We start from the raw sequence: 15,915 nt of genomic DNA on the forward strand, positions 1-15,915 counted from the left end.
TGTCAAAGGGGAGTAAGTGTATGATGTAATACTTTTCTATGATTCAGAGTAGTAACAGCATGCATGGCTCCACTATTTTAAAAGAAACAATAGTGATTTAGAGTAATGGCCTAATATGACATGATTGGCTTCTCATTTTTTCATTTGGCCAAGCCCATGACATGTGGAAGTTCCCAGACCAGGGATTGAACCTGCACCACAGCAGTGACAACACTGGATCCTTAACCTGCTGAGCCACCAGGGAACTCTTAGCTTCTCATTTTTGATCCCTAAGTGAAAAAATGAAAAAAAAGGAGAGATAAAATGTAATATGCTTTCAACTAAGTAAAATTGTTTTCACATATGTAGATAAAGCCAGTAAATATTCAAAAATTAAAATAGCTTTTGTATTAAAGAAGTGAGTGGACTTGTAGATGATTTTTTTTTTTTTTTGTCTTTTTAGGGTCGCACCTGTGGCATATGGAAATTCCCAGGCCAGGGGTTGAATTAGAGCTACAGCTGCTGGCCTACACCACAGCCACAGCAACCGTGACCTACACCACAGCTCATGGCAACTCCAGATCCTTAACCCAATGAGCAAGGCCAGGGATTGAACCCTCATCTCCATGGATACTAGTCAGGTTCGTTAACCACTGAGCCACGAGGGGAACTCTTGTAGATGATTTTAATACACGTATTAGAGGTATTCAATGTTGTCATATTTTCTTGTTAATTAGCAAAAGAGGATATCCATCCGTTTGGAAGGAAGGAATATTGTCTTCTTAATCTGTAACTTAAGAAAAACATATTGCTTTCCAGATTCCGTAGACCTAGAAGGGGGACAGGGTGCTTTAAATTCTTTGCAAACCTTACCTGGGCTTTGCTAGCATTGCTTTGTTTTTTTAAAGGTGTCATGCTGCCCCCTGGTGTTCATCAAGATAAAATGTAACATCTCAAATGGTTACTATATTTTCTTTCTTTCTTTTTTTTTTTCCCCCACTGTACAGCAAGGGGATCAAGTTATCCTTACATGAATACATTACAATTACATTTTTTCCCCACCCTTTGTTCTGTTGCAACATGAGTATATTTTCTTTCTATATTTTCTGAACAATCAAGAGTAATCAAGGTGATTTAAAAAGAAAGGGTGAAGGGAGCTCCCGTCGTGGTACAGTGGTTAACGAATCCGACTAGGAACCATGAGGTTGCGGGTTCGGTCCCTGCCCTCGCTCATCGGGTTGACGATCCGGCGTTGCCGTGAGCTGTGGTGTAGGTTGCAGACGCGGCTCGGATCCCGCGTTGCTGTGGCTCTGGCGCAGGCTGGAGGCTACAGCTCCAATTCGACCCCTAGCCTGGGAACCTCCATATGCCGTGGGAGCCGCCCAAGAAATAGCAAAAAGACAAAAAAAAAAAAGAGGAAGGGTGGAAAGTTATCTTGTGGTGCAGCAGGTAGAGGATCTGATTGCCGCAACTGTGACAAGGGTTCGATCCCTGGCCCCGAAATTTTTACATGCCACTGGTGTGGCCAAAAATAAATAAATAAATAAATAAATAAAAATTAAACTAAAAAGGGAGGGTGGAGACAGAGAGGAATAGTCCTATAAACTTGTGGAAATTCTATAGGTTGTCAGTATTTTATATTTTTCTAAATTGTCTTTAAAATGTCCCACATTTTTAAGCCTGGTCTTTAAGTAAGGCTTTAGGTGCCCTTAAGTGGCAGAATTTGTCAACACGGCTCTGGGAGACCCCCCGGCACTTCAAGCACTTCCAGTGGTTTAGAAAGCAGCTGCCAAAAGTTCGATACTCCCTCAGTAAAGTGGATCCCAGAAGAAACAGCAAAATTACCAAACTCAGACCCATAATCTTACCTGACCCTCTCTGAGATGCTGTTTAAAATCTTTAAACCAAAGGAAAATAAATAAATAGGGATCCATTTTAAGCAGATATTGCATAAGAAAACAGTGATAGGACTCAAAGTGAAGTCAGATCCTACTTTAATGGGATCCAAAGGGTATATCTAATTTGGAGAGCTCTTTAAAAAAAAAAATACTTACTTTTGCTATTTTATGTAAGCCATGAAGAGCTCCTCAAAGAGTCTTGGAAGAAGCTCCTGGTCTTTAAGTAAGGGCCTCAGAAGCTTGAGTTTCATAATTTCAGGGAAATTGGCTTCTGAACCGAAGGTAATGTTTCAGTGCAGCTTCTGGACTTTTTCTTGATCATTAAAATCACAGGGCCTTAATAAATTAGGGGCACATACAAATTCAATAATGTGGTAGTATTTATGTGTTCTTTATATACTGTGATGGTTGAGAATTAATGGTCTTTGAACCATTCTAGCCAAATAAAATAAATCAATTTGTATATGCAGAAACACCTTTAGTGACTTTGGTTGTATGTGGAAGAATTATAGAAGACCAGATGCTTCCAGGAGTCGAGAAGATAGTGATGGAATCGGTGCAGCCTTTTAAGACTGCTCTAAAAGGCTGAATCCTGACAGTTGGTCTTTATGTCTGGCTAACTCCCAGGAAAAAATAGATTGTGTTCACTAATCACATCTGAAAATCTAGATGTTAATCTCAAAGATTAGAAGCTGGACCAAATGGGAAAAAAAATTACTTAGCTTTCACCAAGAAGAGGTTTCTATTATCTAAATCAGAAGATGATTTTGGGGGGATACTAATCACAGAAATAAAAAGCTTCTTGGGATGAAATCTCAAGCAGCCACCTAATCCTGGGTTACATTATTTTTCTGAATAATGCATAACACAAATATTCTGTCCATTTCTTAATTTATCATTTATCACCTGTTTCTTCCCACAACATGTAAATTTCATGACTGTAGGCCTCTTGCCCATCTTGTCCCCAGAGCAAGGCCACTGCATTTGGACGTACAGGCTACACTGTCTAACATCACAGGACTCCCTTTACCTTGAGGTCTATGTGAATGCTGCCTCCCACCTCCACCTTGGGGGTGCACTGCAATCTCTATCCAGAGCCAAGAGCTGACCCTGGCACAGAGTGGTCCCTCCACCATGATATATTGAATGAATGAATAAGTGAAACGTCAGCCTATTTATTAATCTCATTTGAAAAAAAGATGAGAAATTGAAAGATATTGTGTCTCATAAATCAAAGCACATACATTTCCATGTGCAAACCAGTCTTATTTTGATGGATGACTTTTTCTGACTAAGTTGGCTCTTGTAGACTGATTTAATTCAGGCAAGTCTGTGAAAGTCAAACCAGTAAAATACACAGTCCAGGTCTTCTGATCTCCTGTGTCACCTTCTCTGTGTTTGTTTCCCTGTCCCCAGAGCCAATTCCTTAGATACCTTGTGCTTTTCTGATTCTGTGTTTGGGAATGACAGTGTGTGTACTGTTTCTTTTGGGTTTTGGCAGCATCCAGCGAGCATGGCGCGAGTACCTCCAGCGGCAGGATCCCCTGGAGAAGAGGAGCCCATCCCCGCCCTCCCTGTCCTCCGACAAGCTGAGCAGCTCTGTCAGCATGAATACCTTCTCGGACAGCAGCACACCCGTGAGTGCGCATTTCCTTTTCATGGCCTGACTGGCCAATCACTGGGTCTCCAAGGCTTTGGCTCCAAGAGAGAAATCTTAGGAAGTGAGCAGGTGGTTGGTGATAGAGCTACAGGTTGGTTGTTTGCTGTGCATGAACCTGTGGTGAAGGTTTTGTCCTCTCAAAACACAGACAGGATTCATAAACACACAGGGAACTTCATCAAGTCTGATGGAATTGATTGCGTTTGAAATCGACTTAATTATTCATTTGTGCATAGACATTCTTCTATTACCGAGACTGTCTTTTGCTGTTCTTTATAATAGCATGTTCCTTTTGGTCTGTGCCGTAGGTAGCATTTTGTGGGGCAAATAAGATAGAAGATTAGCTGGGTTGTCAGGATTGTCAGGAAGAATAGAAAGGGGTTCCAAATTCAGGAGTTGCATTTCAAATGCTTATGGGGCCAGGTAAGTAACTCATGTGACTGCTGAGTTGTGATTGGATCACTGAACAAATGCCTCACGTAAAGGGGCCAGCCCCCCTTGGCTCATGGAAGTATGTTGCTAGGTGGGAAAGCAGAAAAGATGTTGCTAAAGGTCATCTTCTTTCTTCGGGTAGTGCCGGATTTCCAGATTTTTAAATGTTGGCAACCAGTAAGAAAAATTTAGATGTAAAAAGACCATTTGTTCTGGGGGCTGCCAGTTTAAGAATTCTGGAGTACAGGTTCTGAAGAATGAAAGAATCTCATGAAAGCCTTTATTAAAAAAAAATAAAATGTGATAAGAAATAAATGATCATGCAATTGTAATGCAAAGTTGTGTGGATTTAGCTATTGTGATCATTTACTGTAGTTACGAGAGTATTGATAAAGGTTAGGAAGAAAAATGAACTATACAAGTATATCATTTTCAAAAAATATTCCTTGACTAGTTTGTCGTCATGTTCATTCAGTTGTAAATGGCTTCCCGATAGCCAAAATAATGCATTCACGTTGAATCAAGCAAAGGTTCCTTCCAGATGTTTTTCAGACAGTTGTGTTGGCATATTCTTTAATAAATGGCTTTATCTAATTATGGGGTCTAAAAAAAGAACATTAAGTTTAGAGCTGTGAAAATAGCAGTAACAGAAGATCTATTTTTAGCTGACAGCAGAAATTGAATACTTAGGGAATCTGCAAGTTTAATGACAGTTTAAGGGGGAAATGAATTGTCTTAGCTAGCCTCACTATCACTAGAGGGCACTCATGAACCACTTTGGAAAATGCGTTTAGTACAGTTTGTGTTTAACTGATTTGAGTGAAAAATAATGTGAAAATTGAGTATTTAGGATGCCTTTGCTGTGACTATCAAGAGAGGGTATAAATTAAATGACTTTGAAGACTTGATTTGAATGATGGGAACTGAATATCAGAAATCACTTTGCCCGCGAGTTAAAGGTTTGCGTTTACTGCTTTTGAGCTTTTTCACAGTCCTGATTCTGGACAATTTCAACCATCCAATGATATCTAACGGTTTTAGTGCTGCCTTAGGGTGGTTAACCTTTTGGCTTATTGAAATTCTGGAAGTATCTATCTTTGCTTTCTCTTTATGCTGCCACACCACTTTGATTCTAGCACCTCAGGTGTTTCTGTGTATAAATGAACGTTCTTCCCTTTCATGCGTCATCCCATTTATGTATATTTTGCACAGCTTTGCTGACAGTTTTACCTTATTTAATTTAGCCTAGCTTCCAGGTCCCCTAATGTTTCTCGATAGAGGAGATTTCCTCCCTCAAATGACCCCAGCAATTTGGTGTCCCACAAGGTGTGTCAGACTGAATTGGGAGCAGCACCCTGTTCCACCACCACATCCTCATGCCTTGTTTTTGTGCTCCTGGGACAAAGATGACTCTACTCCATGTGTGAAAGTCTGCCTCACTCCTGAATACCTACAAACAGCGAGAGTCAAAAAACAGACTTTCAAAAAAACATATCGGGATTAGCTTCAAAAAGCAAGCAGACACTGCCCAGATTTCTAATTATGTTGTTGATGATCAGAACAACTTTGGTATTGATTATGACAGGTGCGAAGCTACAAAATAAAATATGAAAATACAAGATGTTTGGGTATTCTCAAGTCTCCTTTGTCAGGCAGGTAATTGTTTAAAACTTTATGCTTAGTTATTTGTAGCTGATATAACCAGCTAAAGTTGTTTTATCTGCCATGAGTTACCCTTTGCTGAGGAATCTTTCTTTTTTTTTTTTTTTTTTTGGCCTTTTTACTGCGGCATATGGAGGTTCCCAGGGTAGGGGTGGAATCGGAGGTGTAGCCGGCCTACGCCACAGCCACAGCAATGCTGGATCTGAGCTGTGTCTGCGACCTACACCATAGCTCACAGTAACACCAGATCCTTACCCCACTGAGCGAGGCCAGGGATTGAACTTTCATGGTTCCTAGTCAGATTCATTTCGACTGCACCATGACGGGAACTCCTGCTGAGGTTTCTTTCAAGAAGATTCATTCTTACATCTTTTGTTGGCTGCAGCCCCATGAAAGGAAAGTGACTCTGTTCCACCTTGACCAGCCTCTCAGACCCACTGGATTCTTATATATTCTTAGGGAGCCCCAGTTAGGAAGACTTGGTTTTACCACCCTCTGATGGGTGGACCTCCATAAGAGGGCTTGAGGATGACCCCTGTCCCACCTTGGCTAAAGCCTGTCAAAAAGAGATGAGCTTCCTATAACAATCAGCAAGTCTATGTAGAACTTCAGGATTAAAAGTCTTTGGTCCAAGTCAAATGCTCTCAATGTGGTACCTCCCTAGAGGATGCCTTTGAGCCCTGACTCCTGCTAGATTCTCCTCCAGCTTGCTGAACCTCAGCCCTCTTTCTCTGAGCTTGATCTGTCACTGTTGCTGCCTAGCCCATTGTCTGTCTTCTCCAATTTGATCAACTACCTGTCTCATTCTAAGTCCTAACCCCCTACTAACCTTTAATGCAGCCTCAGTTGGAGGCCAGTCTGCCTTTGCCTAACCTGTGGGCCTTGCCAGCTGGTCCACCCACCCCCAATGCCTATAATAACTGTAATTACTGCTCAGACTAGCTGTCTGCCCCAGGCATGTGCTGCATGGGAAGCCAGCAACCTGATCTGGGGGAGCCCCTGTGCTGAGCTGAGAATGATGCTTTTGTATGCTCCCTCTCTCTTTTGGTTAAGCATAATAATTAATATTGTTCTGAGGATATTTCTGCTGTAAAATAAATAGCAACAGTAATGTTTCAGTATGAGGTCTCAAATTCATCATCTTAATAAGAGCTGAACACTTGTTATGTGGCAGGCACTTTGCTAGTGCTTTCCATGGATTATTTCTTTTAATCCTCTCTGTGACCATATGAAGGAAATACTATTATTATCTCCATTCTACAGATGATGAAAATGAGACTTAAAGAGAGATAACTAACTTGCCCTGGGTTACTCATTGGGCTGGATGGAGCCTGCATGCTTCACTATTCTACTGTATTGTACCACTTGAAAGTAAACCTTCATTTAGACATGGTCAAGCAGTGAAAGAGATAGTCACTGCATTAATGCATTGCTATAACTATGACTGTTTCACAATTTAGTAGGTATAAACAGTGAATGCAATAATTGAAAAAAAATCATTTTATTTTATAAATTGCTTCATTCAGTGCTCTTTGATTAAAACCTCAAAGCTCAGCTGCTCAATGCCAAATTAAAGAGCAACAGGAGGGAAGATAATATTAAGTTATGTTAGCAATTTGCATATTAAGTGCCCTTATACCACAGTGTGTCATGTGGTAACAGAAAATTTTGTTTTAGAAATAGCAATTTTGAATCGCAACTGTTATTAGGAAATGGAACTTTGGGGTAGTAAAGCTCAGTGAGAAAAACAGAATAAATATTTTTACCCATAAAAATATTAGTTATTGCACAGAGGACAACACTGGAAAATGCTTTGTATTTTTTTTATCAATTTCATGTGACCAAATACTAATTCTCTTAGTTTCTAGCTTCAAGAAATATGTAATTTGTCTGATAGAATATTATGGAAAGAAGCTATAGAAGAAGCTATAGAAGGATACGTTATAAACCACTACGTTGATACTTTAAAAAAAAAAATCATTAGCATAGCCCTGGAGATAAATCCAGAAAACTCTTTCTATTGTTTGGGGACATTCTCTGTCCCATTTGGTTTGAATTGATTTCATCTGCTTGGGCCTGTCTTGCTGGCCACGCCCACTTCTTCCTATTGGTTCTCATACTTTTATGGTCTGGCCTGTAGGGGGCAGTGTGGCCCATGGAATGAGGCCCTGGCTTGGTAAGGGGGCTTGACTTAAAATAGCAGCTCTGCCACTATTTTTGTGAGCCTAAGATGTATCGTCATTTGAGAGGATCGTCTTCATCTGCAAACTGGAAATAAGACCCACCTCAGAGACTGATTGTTACTGCTGCAAAGATTAAATGGGGAGTTTCCGTCGTGGCTCAGTGGTTAACGAATCTGACTAGGAACCATGAGGTTGAGGGTTCAATCACTGGCCTTGCTCAGTGGGTTAAGGATCTGGCGTTGCCGTGAGCTGTGGTATAGGTTGCAGATCCCCCGTTGCTGTGGCTTTGGCGTAGGCTGGTGGCTATGGCTCCGATTCAACCCCTAGCCTGGGAACGTCCATATGCCACTGGAGCAGCCCAAGAAATGGCAAAAAGACAAAAAAAAAAAAAAAAAAAAAAGATTAAATTGCACTGCTATGTAAAACAGCACAGAGCTTGGGACCGTAATGAGTGTTAGCTGATCTGAATCTGCTCTTGAAAATACTCTATGCATTAAAAACGTTGTGGAAAACTTGTAAAGAGGTGAAATTTTACCTTGATTCCCATTGAGGGGGGGTGGGGGGGGAGTGGGTATAACACAGAGCCTGTTTCTGATTCACCAAATGAACCCATGAGAATAAAACTGTGTCCTAGCATATATGCATTCATATATACCAATGTTCAGCATATATATGTATACATATGTATGTTCTGAGGTTGGAGTGGCACATAGCAAAAGTAATTAAGCATTTATTTTAGTGTTGCTCCTTTGAAAACTAATTTTCAAGGTCCAAAGGTTGAACCAGGTCCAAGTACTTTTGCCTCTTTTGAGAGACTTCACCTTCATATGTACTAGAAGAAAACCTAAATTGTTCTCATCATCTCAGACCTGAGGAAAAAAGAAGTGGGAGTATCTGAGACATGTCAGGGAGAACAGGGTTACTTGGCCTCTCAGGCAGGTCAGTGCAGAAAGTGCCATCCCGGCAGCTGCACAATCCCAGCCATAAGGCTTTGCTTCACTCCTGGTCAGGAAGAATTGCAGTTCTTGTCATACTTGAGCAGTTTTTGTAATTCTTATAATTCTTAAGTAGGTTCAGGATCAGTGCTTTGGGCCAGCTGAAGACCCTGTTATCTCAGTTGTCCTGGAGAGAAACTGTGGAGCTCTCCGATTTATGGGGTTGCTCGAATGGCCCTGGCTTTGGGCAAGAATTGCTGGGTGATCAGTCAACAATGGGCAACCAGGTGACCCACCATGCCTTCCCAAGTACACCACCAAAAGCCAGTGCTGCTTCTGCCTACCAAACCTGGCAGGTACACCTGTGATCAAAATGCTTCATTATCCTCACATTTTATTGCCCCTTTTGAGATGTACGACCTCCAGGCTTTAAATACATCGGGGAAAAATCCAGTGACTAAAGGGAGAAAGTCTTCTTACAAAGTTGCACTTGTTTCAGGAGGAAACTCAGGCCCTTCAAAGAAGATTTCCTGGGACCCCTTCCAGTACAATCTTGAGAGCTGCAAAATTATAGAGTGTAAGCCTTGTGCTACTTAATAATTTAATAACCTAGATTTTCCAGGTCAGGGACAAGTTACAGTATTATGCCCAGCTGTTATAAATTTAGGTCCCATGAATTCTAATGTTTCAGCACCTAAGCTCTATCTAACATCTAACCTTTTAGGCCCCCAAATAGCCTACTTTTTTGTCAGTTTATTTGTCCCAAATTTTGGTCCAGAGAATATGATAATCATATATAAAAAGAGAAGACTTCTTCATATTTACATAGGAGTAAATACATTTCTCTTTGCTTCAAACCAGGGTCTTAAAGAACAAATGTTTTCCACAGTTTTTGTAATTATGTTATATGATATATAACCATATATGACAGTTTGAATGAATGAAATAGAATTGTATAAAAATAATATTTTTGTATCACATTCTCCTCTTTATATATTTGCATATTGACTGGTAATATAAATTCCTTTTATCAAATCCTTTTAATTTGATGATTTGAGGAAATTTTTCTTGTTAGGTTTTAAAAATGAGAATGATGTTTTGGTTTGGAGATTTAAAAAAATTTCTTAAGGACTGCTAATATTGACCATTTCCTGGGTTCAGAATGATATGTAGAATTGGAGATCTCCCTGTGGCACAATGGGATTGGAGACATCTCTGCAGCACCAGGACGTAGGTTTGATCCCCAGGATGCCACAGTGGGTTAAAGGGTCTAGTGTTACCACACTGTGGCTCACATACAATTTCTAGCCCAGGAACTTCATATGCTGTGGGGCAGCCAAAAAAATTATATATAAAATTGACAATCCCTTGTTTGATTACTGACTCGTTCATCCACAGTAATATAATAAATCCTCCTACGCAATCTCAAAAGTTATTGACCTATGAGTACAGATATAAAAATCTACTTTTCACAAGGAGAGTTGAAAAAGGACTTTTCTCGTTGCAGTTTACCTCAGGTCCAGTCTCAGCTTTTGTCCTCACGTAGATCCTTGTTCTACAGCTTAGGTGAGATAAAGGGTTGAATCTCTAGTTTAGACGCAGGTGCACTCTCTGTTACAAAACCCAGCTTTGTCATTTTAAATCAGAATTTCACTCTTTGAATGAGTATCAAAGATGTTTTAGGATCCAAGGAAAAATTAGATGTTGTGGAACTGAAGTGAGGTCTACTGTTGTATTCCTTTTTTTTTTTTTAGAAAGTTCACTGGCCTAAGACTATTTAGGATGTTCTTTTTGTAAATAAGACATTCTGAGGGGAAGGGGAGTTATTTGCTTAGTTGGATTAGGACTACATCATTTGTTCACTCATTCAACAAATGTCTAAATGCCTGCTGTGTGCTGGGCCTTTGCCAATGATCACCCAAAAACAGCTTCTTCCATTGTAGAATTTACATAATTCCCCAGTCATGGGTGACAATTCTTGTAGCAGATATACTGACAACTTATAGGAGATCTTCAATAACATTTCATTAATTAATTTTATGGACATTTTAGTTATAATTATTAACAAAAATTGACTAATGAAACATCTCACAGAGCATAATTTTTCAAAATGTGGAACCTGGAATATTAGTCTCATAGTGAAACTGATAGTACTAGTGGCCTGAACCTAGCCAGATCACATATTGGGACTTAAACCCATGTGCCGGGATTTGAACCCATCCAAAACCCAGATTGGGACGTAAACCCATGGTTTTAAATTGGAATTACTCGCCATATGTCTGGACTCACTAAGGTTCAGGATCTTTGTGCCTCTGCATAGAAGGAATTTGGCAAGAGACAAAGTGATGGGCAAAAACCAGATTTATTAGGCTAGGATGCTTAATGAGAGATGCAGGCAAGGAAGCTCTACCCTTAGGATCTGAGTATCCAGTGGGCCAGTTTTATCATCCAAGGGGAGTGGAGGTTGGAAAGGCCTGACTCTTCCTTTCTGGGAATTGAGCTCCTCCTTGGTATCTGGTAACTATGTATTCAAATCAGCTGAAGGGTGGTTCTCAAACTCTTGTCCCTGGACTGAATCTGAATGCAAGCCTCATCCCATGCCACACCCAATGACCTGAGGCAATTCTCACACCACTAATCAAGCAAGCCTGCCTTGTTCTGATGGCTTTCTTAAACTTACAGTGGTCTCCCAACATCTCCCAGGTTTCCCTCTTTAACTATGATCCCCTATTGAGACCTCTACAACCACCTGTGCTTGCTCTATCCCTATCAATAGAATATCAATAGATGCTAATTGGGGGAAGGGTAAAATAAACCAATTTATTTACTTCAGGAGTTCTTAGAACCTCACTAAACTCATACACATTTTGAATTTGCAAGAGGTGGGGAGTCACTGTTTTCATGTTTTCCAAACTTTTTTGACCATGAAACTCATTAAAAGCCACATCTTATTGGACTACTGATCCATGAAGCACTTTGGGAAACAGTATTCTAGAATTATTAGTTGTTGAAGAAAAGTTCCAAGAGCCAGAGTTTCTCAGTGGCTCAATAATAAAATTAATATGAATGAAACAGTGCATTTTGAAAATTTCCAGTGAAATTTTTATGCGATATCTCCTTTTCATAGGTCTCTATCATAGAGCTGTATTATGCAAATTTTACTAAATTAGTTTACATAGAAAACTTGTTATATTAATGGTCTAGTAGGTCTAAATAAAAAGACCAAGTCTAGTCAACAGTGTTGGAAGATGAGGTTTTAGAGAGTTGATAAATAACTCCTTTTCTGTTCTTGATTTGGAGGCTTTTTTTTTTTTTTTTTTTTTTTTTGAAAGGCAAGAGATTTAGGCAGATAGCAAAATCTCAGCTTTGTTTCCTCTCAATGTTAGATTTGAATGTGAAACTGAGACTTGTGGGCATAGGACTTTCTACTACTAAACCTTGGATTCAGGGAAACTGACCAATCACAGGTGGCACTGAATCCTGCCAGCCTGACCCACAGATCTTGTGCAGGGCGGTGAATCCCATTAAAAGATGGAGGGAGGATGATGCTGGGCTGCCAGCTCCTTTGCCTAATCCTCCAATTAGGGTAACTCCTTCCACTTTCCTGGAATGGATTAAAGGGGGGAAATCTGAGGCAGGAAGTATTTAGGAAATTTCTTCCTCATAGAAACCTGAGGAGATGGGTAGATGGGAATCTCCAGCATTGGATGCTTCTTGTAGCAACAGTTTGGTCTTTTAGTATGATAAATATAATTTTTAAAATCTTCTTTTGATTTTTATATGATTGAATAATTTATAATGTTAATTATTGCAGTGTTTTCTGAGTAAGAATTACTTGGAGAGCTTTTTAAAAAATACAGATTCCAGAACCACAGTAGATCTTTTGAATCAGAATATCTGGGAAGAGGCCTGGGATTCTGTATTTTTTTAAATGTCTCAGGTAATCCTTACTATCACTAAAGTATAGAAAACACCAGTTATAGACTTGTAAAAAACCAATTTTATTTAAGAAACTTACATGATCATCCAGGTGATCAATATTTTGTCTGATTTTCATCTTGATATTTTAGTATTATAATGATGTACCTTGAGGAGGTACTTAAGCAATTTTTTTCTGATATGATACTCAAACACCCATTAATGTTTTAATAAGAGTTTTTCCAGTGGCACTGGTTGTATAAAAAATTCTGTTTTCTCTTCATAAGATTTATGGTTCTTTTCTTTCTCAAAAACATAAGTACCGTGCTAATCAAGAAAGGTTATGTTGTTTGATATAGTTTGTTTTTATTAAAAGAGGAGGTATTCAGGAGTTCCTGTCGTGGCTCAGTGGGTAACGAATCTGACTGGTAACCACGAGGTTGCGGTTCGATTCCTGGCCTCGCTTAATGGGTTTAGGATCCGGCATTGTCATGAGCTGTGGTGTGAGTCGCAGACGTGGCTTGGATCCCGAATTGCTGTGGCTGTGGTGTAGGCTGGCAGCTACAGCTCCGAAATTTGACCCCTAGCCTGGGAACATCCATATGCCATGGGTGCGGCCCTAGAAAAGACAAAACAACCACAACAACAACAACAACAAAAAACAAAAGGGGAGACATTCAGTAGACATTGATTAGATGAGTTTCAATTTATTCTTCACTTTTACTATGAGGATTTTTATTTGGGGTGAAAAGAGATTAAATGATTTCACTATTAGCTGATAAGAATGTCAACTATGACTGAAAATCCTAAATTATAATGTGTGACTACATAGTTGAGAAAGAGGAAAATGCATTACACAGAATGGAAATGGATATTTTCATTATTATAATTCTTTGAAATAATGTCTGTGTATACTATTTATTACAAGTTACTTGTAAAATTAGTTATAATTTTTTTTACTTTATTCAGAGCTGAAAAACACTTAGATATAATGAGGAAAAGAAGTTTCCTACCAATTTTTGAAAACATATACTCAAGTCCTTTCAGAGATAGGGTTAGTAAATTTTTTTTTGTCTATAAAACATTCTTAAATTCCATTAAGTAAAATGTTGTCTAGAGTTGAAAACAGTTGCCTTAAATTTCACTTTATAATGTGCATGGATTTATGTTAAAAAATGTCTTTTTAACTTGCTAAAATTTCTGAGAGATGTTTTAGAAGATTCTATGTCTCTACATAGAATAGATTCCTCAAGTTCACATCACAGCCATGTGAGGAGAAACCCCTTCTTTCCAATATTCACCATGAGTTAATTACTACTATTCATTTCCTAAAGCAGCTCCAGAAGCTGATCTTAAACAGAAATTCTGCTTCACATCTGAGGAATAAGTTGATTTTCTCCTCATGGTACTGTATTGATAGGGTTAAGTATATTGATAGACGACCACACTATTTAATGCAAGTAGATTTTCAAGAAAATCACTATGCCAAACACTTCACTAGAAGGACTTCATCTACATACAGCAGCAACTGTGACCTGCTTTAGAGATGACATCATTGGGTGTCATGTGGCTCTTTATACGTTTCAGCCTCAGAAAGAGATAATCTGTGAAAGCCACAAGAGCCTGATTTCTGCTGTGATAATCTTCAGCAGACGGAGGCTGGGGCTAGAGTGAAGCATACCTGTTTACATAGTGAGTGCAGTGCCTTGTGGAATTCTGAGCTTTATTTCATTTTATTGTTTTTTAAATCAGAAAATAGATGCAACGATTTAATGAAGTGAATTGGCTTTTTTGGACTAATGGGAGCTTGTTTTCTGCACTAAGATCAAGAACTTTTCTGGAATCCTTTATTCTCTGGGTAGCCTTATAGTCCCTGTGGTGGTTTTTTTGTTTTTGTTTTTTTTTTTCTTCTTCCAATTTGAAGATCACTGACAAAAATCAGCAAACTTCATCTCCCAAAGAGCTCTCTCTCTTTTTTGTCAATACTTCAAGATTTCTGCTCCAAAATCTTCTGTGAGCTGCTTGAGCATCGTGGTTGATAACTGAAGGGCAAAGCATCTCCTTTGTAGTATGTGTTACAGAAATTCTTCAGACAACTTCACTTGCTAACACAGATAGCTCTTCATGGATTTCCTGTAGAGCCAGTTCAAATAAACAACTATTTCCTCTCAAATGGGCAAAAGTAACTCTTCAGCACCATGGAGAGGTCTGGGCAGCAAGCAACAACTTGGGACTGTGACCAGGGCAAGCCGTCTGACGGTGTAAGTTTTCCAAATGTCTGTCATCTATTTTAGGTCTATTGCATTTTTACATAGGAAGAGAGGAAACTCTAAACTCGGAGCTGGTTTAAATTTAAGCTATGAAAAGTGAAGGGCTTCATTAAATTTCAAATTCAGGATTAACCATTAAAAATATTATATTAGAAAGTTAATATGTTAATTTGAAAAAGTACTTTCTCATTGCATTAGTTGGGGTATATAAATGTTTGGTGCTTTGCATTTTGATAATCTAAGTTTTCATTTTAATTTACCACAAATTAATTACATTGCAGTTAGACAAAACAGTTACTTTGGATAGCATTTTTATACACTCATTTAGATAGTTCCAATTGTACAGTTTGTTGCCTTTTGCAAATACAAGGCTCTCTTTGGGAAGTAGTTTCTGATATGTGTTCATTTGAAAGGATAGTTTTTAAACTTTTAAATTGAAGATTATGCTTAAATTACTAAAAGAGAAAATATCTAGGTACCTTAACGTTGGCACACATAGAGGATATTTGATGACTTATGAAAACTTAAATTTACTCATATAAGATATATACAGTAAAAGCCTTTAGTACGTGGAAAGGGAAGGTCCCTTTATAAATGATTAAATATGAGCCATTGAAGAGGTACTTTTAGGCATCATTGGAAATATTTAATTTGTTTCAAAGTGGTCCAATATAACTGTTTAAACCAGAAATTTTAAAAATGATTTACCCAAAATATTTTAGAACACCCTCCATAAAACAAAGATGTAGTTCAATGACACTGTTATATCACACAGCCAATGAAGAAATTATACTTTGAATTGTTATGAAGAATGTCTCCCATAGATATTTTAACTATTCGAATTTGTCTAAGAGAACAGAGTGTCATAAAAAGTAATTTAATAAATAATTATCTTTTCTCAGGCCAGTTAAGCGAGGTTTTGAACATTTATTTATGCTGAACCATTTATTTTAAAGTCTAATAAAACCATCTTTTTAT

General features: G+C 38.6%; 1 protein-coding gene across 5 annotated transcripts in view; it reads left to right on the forward strand.

Annotated features, from left to right (window-relative positions):
- Window positions 1-15,915, forward strand: part of SCHIP1 (schwannomin interacting protein 1) — a 776,793-nt gene that overhangs the window by 196,816 nt on the left and 564,062 nt on the right. For 4 of the 5 annotated variants that reach the window (XR_014824245.1, XR_014824246.1, XM_021069725.2 and 1 more), the window contains one exon: window positions 3,379-3,514. Coding sequence is in view for 3 of the 5 variants with exons in the window: in XM_021069725.2 (XP_020925384.2) it covers window positions 3,379-3,514 (136 nt within the window). In the remaining 2 variants the exon portion in view is untranslated. Of the gene's footprint in view, window positions 1-3,378; window positions 3,515-14,258; window positions 14,929-15,915 lie in introns of those variants that run through there. The other variant, XM_084990107.1, reaches the window with a different exon arrangement.

Source organism: Sus scrofa, chromosome 13 (assembly GCF_054392235.1).
Source record: "Sus scrofa isolate SSC_HxYL_T2T_F1_AM1 chromosome 13, Sscrofa_HxYL_maternal_Yorkshire_Landrace_v2.0, whole genome shotgun sequence".
Classification (NCBI taxonomy): Eukaryota; Metazoa; Chordata; class Mammalia; order Artiodactyla; family Suidae; genus Sus; species Sus scrofa.